Source organism: Hyalella azteca, unplaced genomic scaffold (genome assembly GCF_000764305.2).
Source record: "Hyalella azteca isolate HAZT.00-mixed unplaced genomic scaffold, Hazt_2.0.2 contig14470, whole genome shotgun sequence".
NCBI classification, from domain to species: Eukaryota; Metazoa; Arthropoda; class Malacostraca; order Amphipoda; family Hyalellidae; genus Hyalella; species Hyalella azteca.
In genome coordinates this window covers 76,840-87,896 of record NW_025944352.1, presented here as the reverse complement: position 1 = coordinate 87,896, position 11,057 = coordinate 76,840, and the positions used below count along the sequence as shown (strand labels likewise).

Genomic DNA, 11,057 nt, shown 5'->3' with positions numbered 1-11,057 from the left:
ATTTCTACTGTGAGCCTTTTTTTCTAGCAACCAATGCAACCAACTCTCAATAAAGCATGTTCACCTAGGTTGCCCCGGATATAACCTGTCTCTTATACACATCTCTCTAAATTCGAGTGCAAATGGACTATAGATAAGTCGTGACGTATCTCATAACTTAAAATTTCAGGCAATTCTAAAGAAATAAATTATCTAAATTAAAACTCATGTAATTATATTGAATTATTTATAGATCTTTACACAATTACACAAATGATCGTATTTTGACACGAGATCATTAACAGTTTTCGAGTTATGAACTAAAATAAGTTATATGAACCAAAATATTTGTTGTCGGTGCGACGTTCGTTTACTTCGATCATCAGCGATAAACCCACAGTCGAAAATTCGCCGTGTATCTGTAAAGATTGTCTAGGGAAACTCGACTGCCAAACCATCGAGTGGGCGGATCTTTCGCGATATGACATAACCCACCATAATCGACTTCGTTGCCCACATTGCTGCTTGACTGGGAATTTGGGGTAGGATAATAAAACATGTGTATATGTGTCAATTCCCCATCCTAGTAGTGGCAACTATAGGTAAGGGAGGGGTGATAGGTCAGTTTTTCCGGGCACTTATAATGCCCACTGCTAGTTCTACGACCATCACTAGCTCGCTGACCCGCCAAAACCATTTTTGCATTACACAACACCCTGAAAGAGCCAGGTACTCATTTGTCATTGGCTGCAATGATAAAGCGTAGAAGAAATCTTCAGGCTACTTTATTCTGGTAGTTGGGCGGGAGGTTGACTTAGTTAGAAGACATGAAAAGATGGTAAGTATAAGGAGGCAAGTATCAGGATAGCAAGTATTAGTATAAGATACGATACTTGCCAGGAGGATGGCAAGTATAAGATGGCAAGTATCGTATCCGTGCAAGTATAAGGAGGTTATGGCTTATAGGATATAGTATGTTCTGAGTAAACTGTAAAATAAAATGCGCGAAGGAAACCAGTGAACAAGGTAAGGTCATAATATAAGTAACATTGAATATAGTTCACTAATTCAGCCAAAGATATACCGATTGAAATTAAAAACTTCAACTTCATTTGGTGTCACAAACAGATTCAGCATAATGAAGATCTCAGTCAACATAACTACGCTAAACCCTATAAGCTAAGGTGAGTCGTCATAAAATTCCTAAACAGGACATAACTATCAATGTACAAAATTATCGAGCGGTAGACTTTAAGTACAAAACAAATATACTTCTACAAAAAAAACATGAACAATTAGCAAATTCAACACTCACCCAGTGGATTACGTATTTTACTAGATTGCAGCATGAGAAAGATCTAGTCACTCATTTGTTGGCGCGCCAGAAATTCGAATGGGGCCTGGCGTCATGTCGGTTTTCTTGCCATAGAGCTTATTTGAAATTAGCGCTGCGTACCCTGAATTATCGTGAATTACTGAATGCTAATATTTGTTACTACCAAATCTTAACACTATAATAAAATTATCAGATATTATAGATATTAAGACTGGCCATGATTAACTGGCTTACAATAAATATTTTATATACTATATTTAATGTTCACAACAGTCGGGGTTTGCAGGTAATATTCGAATTCGAAATCAATGTTCGAATTCGAATTCAATATTCAAATTCGAATTCAATATTCAAATTCGAATTCAATATTCAAATTCGAATTTAATATTCGAAATTAATATTCGAATTTGAATTAAATATTCGAATCCGAATTTAATATTCGAAATATAGGCATTAGAATATATAAAATACTGTTTCATTTTAATAATACTCCCGAATCACTACAGAACACAGGATTTTGTGATACATGAAACCAAAGGAGCTTATGAGGAAAAGTTGTCAGTTTCGTCAACATCCTGTCTGTCCCGCCCGGATGTGTGCATTCATCTGGGCACATGCCGGAGGCCAGCTTCGCCAAACTTCACACATGGTTCATATTTGTTTCCGTAGGTAAGAACGCTAGAGGGCATAACATCCTATGAAGTCAAGTGCTCAAAGCCATAGCGCCGGATGTCCACGGCCACATAATAAGCTTGCTAAAAGTAAGAATGGCCATACTGCATTTGGCCAAACATCTTCCGGCCTAAGCTACATAAGTTTCAATATTTCTCCACCTGAAACAAATCTGAGCGGACCTAACCTAACCTCATTGGCGTCAAGAATTCAGAAAGGCGGTCCAAGTGTGCTGGTAGAGCCAGTCATTGGCTGCAAGAAGTTTGTGAGCCCGGACAGCGTGAATAGGCTAGGCCACCACATGAGGCAAGGAAGAAGTAGGTATACAGCCGCATGGGGAACTGCTTGCTTATGAGTGAGCATGCCTAAGCATTGGCTGAAAACCTAGGGCGTTATTATTTTTCGGCAGAGTGGCGCTTGTCTGGATTACGGAGTTTATGCGTACTCCGCGGCTTCTAGTTCTGAGGCTGAGTAAAGTTAATTAATGCATGGTGAAGCTGGGCGTTGGCTCCAGGGCTTATTTATGAGTGTAATTTGTGGCCTACGGCTGCGTCCCCCATTCACCAACAACGATTAGTTTTCTTAGAATCGTTACTCCAAAAATAGTTTCTTCGTGTCTTTATCTCGGTGCCTGGCTTTAAACCTAATGAAACAAGGACTTGGAACTCCGTTACAAGATCAGAGAAAAATAGTGTGTGCGTTTGTTCCGTAGTTAGAACACCATGCACTAATACAAACATTTCTCCTTTAAATGAGAATAAAATGCTATACCTAGAGGAAATATGCTATTAGTTTAGATTGGAGCTTATCGAGAGTTATACAGAACCTTTAACTTGAGATAAGCCCTTCACCTAGCTGTCACGAACTTAGGATAGATAACTGTACAAAATGGCTTGAAGGTGTTGATGGATTCGTTAATTGTTAGCCTGCGGTTCATTTATTACGGAACCTTAAGTTTTATACAAGCAGCCAGCATATTTTAAATAATAGACCTATGTCAGTGACATGCAATGAATTCAAGTACCACACTCGCACTTCTTTTCAACAAGCATTAACATCATAACTTTCAACTTGATCGCAATGCTGCAGCATAGATGTCCTCAGAGATGTCACTTGTCCTCATAATAGTATTATCTCTAATGCAGATCCGGTAACGTCTGACCGCGGGGCATAGGATATGCCATCCTTTCAGTGCAGGGTTCTGTGTTCTCGTAGCCAGTACATCGGCTGATGGTACAGTGACTCGAAGTGCTTTGTCTTGCGATTAGGCTATAGAAACTCGGAAGAATTACATAGGAACGCGAAATGTATGCACCAAGGAGTCGTCTCGCTTTCCTGCACATACTGTGGTTGACTGTACTTCTGTTGTCGGAGGGCCACGGCCAAACTGCCGCACAGCGATGCCCACCGACCGCTGGCGCCGTTAATCAATGTCTTGCCAGCGTCTTAACAGCGCTGAACGTCATCGGCAATGCTCGTAGCGAAGGCGATATCAGCATCGATAAGCTTACCCCGCAGCAACAACGAACTTACGAGGAACTTCAGGAACTTGCGGATGTTTTGAGGACTGACACCAGCGGCACCGAGAAGATGAAGTCGTCAGTTGTGAATGTGATCGTTTACCTGATGGCTTATCGGCGGTGCATCCTAGAAAGTGGCGAGTTTGCCCCACCCAGCGTTGGCACTACTCTAGCGATGGTAAAATATTCAACTATTTTGTAACAGTAGTTTCAGACGCTTAAATTTCTTATTACAGACCTCCTATAGTCCTCCAATGTGTAATAATTTTTAAATGTGGTGGGTAGAATTTCAAGAGTCACTAAACACTAGCCAGGCAGGAACACATCAATGGAGACATCGTCGTATTTTGATTTCCCTCTTTACTTCTTCATTGTTAAAATGCGGGATCAGATATACCGCAGATAAATATAAATAAAGGTACAGAAAAAATAATCAGCAAAAAATTGGGATTAAAATCTACATAAATATTCAGAATATTCAACGAGTAATTTCAAGATGCAAATTAATAATTCATAGCGTGACACGATCTTCAAGTCACGCAAATGGGGTTTCCTAGTCTTCCTGCACGAACTCTTCCTGTGATAATTTAGAATCTGCTTCTCTGTCAAGAGGAAGTAAAATTTTACTAAAACTGTGAAAATAGTCTAACTATGACAAGGATGATGAATGTAAACAATTATAAAATACTACTCGTCACGAACTAAGTTTAAGAGGTTCACCTCAAAATTATCACCTAAACTAAATGCCCGATCTTTCTGAAACTTCGTATGAATGTGTAAATCACTAAAAAAAACATTTTGCCCCCATGAATTTTTTGAAAAATGTTAAAGAAAACTTGAAATGCATATAAATCATTGAATAGGGGGTCCATTATAAAATCTATCTTCCCCACTCAATTTGTGCATGAGCTACAACATCAAGAGAAATATCATTCAACTTTTGAAGCAAATACATATCTACTCTAAAAGTTTTATTTTTATTTTATTTTTCCCCGATTGTTTCTTGAGTTTTTTTAATTTTGCCCCCATTTGCCCCCTCCCCCATCCTCACAGTTTTTTTTAATATATAACCCAAAACAAGTGCAAATCAGGAAATGGTCTTCAAGAGTCGCTAGATGTTGCCTTTACGAATCAAATGATATATCTCCCAATGGTGTAGCTTTAAAATCATAGGAGGTGATCGATCTTTAAAATGTTTTTTCTTATTAAATTTTAATTGTTCTCTGCAGAGGACCCAAATGAACAAAATATATTGAGAAAAAGAAAACGTTTTTTTAATACTTGATATTGTAGTCCAAGCGTTCCCATTGCTAATTGCTCGTATTGTGGGGTAATATCATGCTTCTTCAGATCTATTTAACCCAGTTTAACGCGAATAATAAGCTATAAATGTACTTTTCTGATATATTTATTTATATAAAATGGTCATTTAATGAAGATCCAAAACAGCCTTTTGCAAAAAGTATTGGATGTACATCCATGTTATTTGGATCACTGAACGCGTCATATGTTTGCAGCTTTAAATCTAGTGCAAACACACTGCAATTAATGCGAATTAATTGCAATGTGTTCTATATGTACCATTTTTTAAATATAAATATATAAATTTGTAAACATTGTTATAAAATGGTCATTTTATAATAGCTTAAAAACTGTCTAATGCAAAAATTAAAGCCTACAAGAGTATAAAATTGCTTTCGTTCGACACGTCTTCTCCGTAGCTAAAAAAAAGGCTTAAAACATTTCAATTAACGTGAATAATCATAAATAAATTCAGACTAAATTAAAGAACCCTTCATAAACAACGGGTAAAAAATGTTTTTGTAAAAGTTCAAAAAGACCTCACGAAAAAACTATTTCAGATATTTTATTCCCTTTTCCTGCAGCTTCTTGTAACAGTTTCCCTACAAAAAGAGATGATAAACGCAGAATGCGCAATTTCTTCGATTTTCAAGGGGGACCTTCACCGCCTGACATGAGTAACCGGAGCAATATTGTCACAATCCTACGTCCCAAAAAGGATGCGTTCTAGTGAGCGCAAAATGACTTGCACTGATGGTTGTGGCCACGTACGAAAACTTTAAAATGATCTCCGCTGCGTACGAACGTCCTCAGGTTGCTACACTCAATAGTTTATGTATATTTAAAGTTTAAAGTAATGTTCCCGGAGAGTGACATACGGCGGTAGAGGGTTAAGCGCAGCGCAGCTGATGAGCCACTCGCAGCAACAGCAGCTGGAATAGGCAAATATCGGGCTGGTCCCGCTGCTCCTAACTACGATTCTGTCAAGAACTAAAGGGATCTTACGAATACTTCACGTCGCATCCACACTGGATGTGACAGTAAACTTCTGATTCGTTTCTCTTAATCAATGCCATTATTCAGGCAACTGTATCAGTATTCAATTCTTCAGCTATAGGGCCCGTCTGGTCACCTGAAGCCTAGGCAGCGTAGTTTCTGCACCTTAAATGTCAATGTATTGGTAAACCAAAGTAATTATTCCAGAATATATCACTTTATATTCTTTTGTCAAAGTTTACACGTTCTACAGAGTTTGAAGCCTGGCAATTCATTTTTGTACGGGCGGCTGGGGCGCGTAAACAGGATACTTGTCGGGATGTTACCTGAACATGAAAATTTATTTATAGTGGAATAATATGACAGTGACAAAATGGGAGTAAATGATTTGAACATATAATGAAATTTAATTCTCTTATTGCAATATCTACATTTAATTTGGAAAAATAAAAATTTCCTCCATTTAGAAACGAAAGTCAAATGAGAGTTCTATGTAAAAAGTGGGTTTGAACGGTTCCCACTTTAATTCGCACAACTAATTTTTGTTATTATTTACAGGATTCGGTATATCATGTTATAAAATTACAGGGTATATCGAGTTCGGTCAATGCCGGGGTTACCAACTAACTGTATATATTTTCCTTTATCTGATTGATAAATGTCATTGTTGAAATTTTGAACGAAAACTCAAAATTTTATATATCAACCAGGTGCCGCTGCCACTTCCTCCTGGACCACCACTTACCTCTCCGTCCAGCATCATCACACCTGATCAGACGACGGTATATACAAAGGAATAATAATTGAAATATTTAAATGTTTCTTGTCTATCCTGTACTGTAAATTTTGAACTATGGCTATAAATTAATTTATAAAAGGATGTAGAAGGAAAATGCAAAAAAAAACTTCCAACACTATTTGCACGAACGGCCAAATAAATCTGAATTAACTCGATTTTCGGATTCTCCTCAGACGAAATTAAAGTTTTAGGACATGGCGACCAAATTGAGTTAATAAAAATGTTGAATCCACACAAATAAGACACAATTCTGTTAATTATTCACTTTTCCAGGTGCTGTTCACTCCCGCGGATTGTTCGGAGCGGCCGGAGAAGACATCGGGCGTGTACACCATCTACCCCAGCGGCGCTGCCGTCCAAGTTTACTGCGACCACACGACGGACGGCGGCGGCTGGACGGTCTTCCTGCGGCGCCAGAAGCAGGAGCCTCAACTCAACTTCAGTCGAACCTTCAAGGAATACGAAGAAGGATTCGGCAGTCCCACTGGCGAATACTGGCTGGGTAACACTGGGCTTATGTTTAATAACGTTTATTGTGCAATTCTATGCGAGGAAACTTTTGTATGGACCGTGAAATAGCGATTTTTAATTATGTAGATTTCCGCTCTTATTGGAAAGTCTTAATATTTTCGATTTGAGCGTAACAGGCTCTGAAAATAAACCTTAAGGATCTCGTTTCATAAAATGTGGCTATATTTAACGCATACATAAATAACATAGCTGTCAAATTCAACAATACCGACTCCGACTGATCAGGCCTGGAGAACTTGCATCTCCTGACGACCACGCAACCGCAGGAGCTGCGGGCTGAAATCGTCCGAGGAGCAGAGCGCACCAGCAGCCGCTACCGGGAGTTCAGGTGAGTCATGCCCCGTGGTTATAGCTTAGAGGGAGTGTTGGGTACGTAGGGAGTGTTGGGGTGCAGATGGACTGTTGTGGTACAGAGGGAGTGTTGTGGTACAGAGGGAGTGTTGTGGTACAGAGGGAGTGTTGGGGTACGGAGGAAGTGTTGGGGTACAGAGGGAGTGTTGGGGTACAGAGGGAGTGTTGGGGTACAGAACGAGTGTTGGGGTACAGAGGGGGTGCTAGGTACGTAGGGAGTGTTGGGGTACAGAGGGAGTGTTGTGGTATAGAGGGAGTGTTGTGGTACAGAGGGAGTGTTGTGGTACAGTGGGAGTGTTGTGGTACAGTGGGAGTGTTGTGGTACAGTAGGAGTGTTGTGGTACAGTAGGAGTGTTGTGGTACAGAGGGAGTGTTAGGGTACACAGGGAATGTTGATTATACAGGAAGTTTTTTCATTGGTAAATTTCGCTCAAATTTTTAATGAATTAATTTTTGTAGATCCGCTTGAATCTGAAATATACCACTAATACTGATTTTAAATATATCTAATGTTAGCTTTACACGGAAAAAACGTTATGATATCCAGATCAATGTTCTCCATAGAGGATTATGAGTGTAATTTGATCCACCAGAGTGGAAGGCGGTGATGAGTACACACTGAGGGTCGGCGGCTACGACGCCGAGGGCATCTCTGCCTTCGATGCCCTCGCTTACAACGACGGCATGCAGTTCTCGACCATCGATCGTGATCGTGATTTAGACGGTGAGATCGAGCAGAGTTAGGCTGGCTTATCTGCACATTTCATAAACGTTCAATAAATCATGAACATTCGCTGTATGCCCCATACTCTCACACACCAGCACTCGAGTGAGTGCAGGCACTGAAAAGATGAGATAGGAAGGTGATTGTGAAGGTATCAGGTACTGGTAATGATCGCTAGTGTAGTGGGCTTTGTGAAGTTCTTGGGTTAAAAGTTCCGTACTTTATCAATGGCGACGTCAATGATGAATATGCAGGACACAATTCGACCTTATTTCACTCTTTGATTTTTATGTAATTTACTAAACGCAATACTAATTTATTCTTTTAAATGACCATGACCTTCATTTAAAGCTTAAAAATACTCACAACATCAACACAGCTAACTAACGAAAAAAGTATTATTATAATGTCCTATGACGCACACATGACGGAAGATGACACCAGGATCAGTGTCTGTTTGCCGCATTACATTTCACTGAAGTAAACTGCAGAACATCGTCAAAATATCTGTAGTAAAACTCATCATGATACAGTGAAAAAAACTTCATTCAACTTCTAGCTCGTCTTGAATTTTGCAAAGTCGTAACTATAGATATAATGCCGTGTCCTGACTTCCTCCTTTCAAAACAAATGATAAAAATAAATGGGCTCACCAATAATGAACGTAGGATCAAAACTTAAGAACATAACAAGAGCTGTTAACAAATTTTATAGAAGTAACTTTTGAATGAGAGCTACTTAACTTTGATGTCCAATTCGGATTAATTAAATGCATTCTCGATTCTTCAGCCGGAAGCTGTTCGGGGTTGAACGGTGGCGGTGGCTGGTGGTACAACAGATGCTCGCGTGTGAACCCTACAGGCGTGTACGGCGGCGACAGACCTGCCGAGCTTACCCGTGGAAAGTTCTTGTCCTGGGATACTCACTACCAGGCACACGTCACTCAACTCACCCTCCTGATCAGACCAAAGGATTAATATGTACAATATGTTGGATCATGTAGGATATGCGCAAGGACATGCAGGAAGTGCTCCAGGACATGTAGGATATGCGCAAGGACATGCAGGAAGTGCTCCAGGATACATATGGCATGCTCTAGGACATGCAGGAAGTCCAGTATGACATGTAGGGCATGCTCTAGGATATGCAGGAAGTCCTGTAGAACATGCGGGGCATGCTCTAGTCTACGACATGCAGGCGGAAGTCATGTAGGACACGTAGGGCATGCTCTAGGACATGCAAAACATGCTCCAGGACATTTAGAACATTCTCAAAGACATGTAAGACCTGCTTTAGATCTTGCGGGAAACGCTCTAGGTCTAGGACAAGTAAGACATGATCTCGCACACGTAAGACATGCACGTAAACATGTAGGACAAGTAAGAAATGCTTTATGACTCTTGTGACATGCTCTAGGAGATGTAGGATATGCTCATGGTTTGTAGGGAGTGCTCGAGGTCCTAGGACATGTATGACACTCTAGAACATGTAAAAAATTTAGGATTTGTAGGACATCCATTAAATATTTTAGGATATGCGGGACTTTTAAGACATGTTTTGGGACATTTGGCGGTATACATATAATGGATGAAGCTTCAGCTGGCCGGTCTTGTCTTCCATCGGTTTTAAGAACATCAGCATGGACTGCTGCAACGCCTGAATGTCGTTCACGTGGAAAATAATATCGCGTCGCCCAGGTGATCTGCTGCAAATTAAGGCAAACTTTAATAATGGCTGCTGAAATATGCCGAGACTAGTTGAGCATAAATGTTTATATATCCTAAATTCAAAAATTAAATTACCAAATTATATCCTAAAGATTACCTTCAGTGATATGTCCGCTAACGAAACCAATAGCCAAGTGACATTTGATGAGTAAATCAGTAATGTGATTAGGCAAGTAATAATAGCCCATGAGATAAGTTAAAGAATTAATATAGGCCTGCAATTGTTAATATAATTAGGGAATTTAATTGACCAGGCTTATCTTAATTGAGTGAATACAGAATAAGCATGTAGATGAGAATTTGCAGAAAAAATTTATTTGAAATTTAAAAGAATTATTAGTAGAAAAAACGAGGGTTGTCACTATATAGATTATCTTTGAGTGTTCTAGCTGAAACTTCAAGGTTGTGAAAGAAAGCTATTTCTTTCTTAAATTGTTGATAAACTTGTAAAATTCAATTTGTTGACTTCACATCGCTAGATTTTGCTAAAGGGATGACAAATTAGTGTAATATTTTTAATACAATTACATTATCATTCTTAAACAGAACAAAACATTCTTAAACAAAACTCTTAAACTTAATTTTTCCCTGCATATATCTGATAGCTCTTTATGGGAACCAATAGGTGCCATGTAGGCCAGTGATTTCTTATTTTTCTTCCCTGGCAACCAATTTTTCGTGGCTCATTAGCATGTGTCGGATGATAAGATTGGACGTCCCTTCTACACAAGTGTTTTGTGGTGTACAACCTCATGTCTAGAAGTAAGTTCGGTCGGAGTGAAACATTTTGAAGAATAGGCCTGAGTGTAATAATATGAGAAGTAGAATAACGAAGTACGACTTTTATTGACACATCTGGGACAGCGCTCGCAGGAAAGTTCATTAAAAAAATTTAAACGAAGGATCTTGCCGGCAGACTAGAAAGAAGCTCAATGACTGAATTGTTCAAAAAAGGTGACAGAAGCTGCCTGGGAAACTATCGCCATGTCAGTTTGACAAGTGTCGTTTGCAAGGTAATGGAATCTGTTGTGAGGGATCGATTGATCGATCGTCTGACTGTAAATAATCTCCTATCAGGCTGTCACCATGGCTTTATTGCCTGTAGATCCTGCACCACGTA

At 39.4% G+C, this 11,057-nt stretch overlaps 1 protein-coding gene across 1 annotated transcript; it reads left to right on the top strand.

The window, feature by feature from the left end:
- The first annotated feature begins 3,193 nt into the window (after positions 1-3,193).
- On the top strand, positions 3,194-10,771 carry LOC108669605 (microfibril-associated glycoprotein 4). The gene is made up of 6 exons (XM_018156983.2): positions 3,194-3,685; positions 6,516-6,587; positions 6,878-7,106; positions 7,361-7,463; positions 8,080-8,210; positions 9,000-10,771. The coding sequence occupies exons 1-6, from the start codon at positions 3,293-3,295 to the stop codon at positions 9,185-9,187; spliced, it is 1,116 nt and encodes a 371-aa protein (XP_018012472.1). The 5' UTR covers positions 3,194-3,292; the 3' UTR covers positions 9,188-10,771.
- Positions 10,772-11,057: the final 286 nt, after the last annotated feature.

Coding starts and splice junctions, on each gene's coding strand:
- LOC108669605 (XM_018156983.2), top strand. CDS start 3,293: ATGTATGCACCAAGGAGTCGTCTCGCTTTCCTGCACATACTGTGGTTG. Junction 3,686..6,515: donor TTGGCACTACTCTAGCGATG/GTAAAATATTCA, acceptor TATATCAACCAG/GTGCCGCTGCCACTTCCTCC. Junction 6,588..6,877: donor TCACACCTGATCAGACGACG/GTATATACAAAG, acceptor TCACTTTTCCAG/GTGCTGTTCACTCCCGCGGA.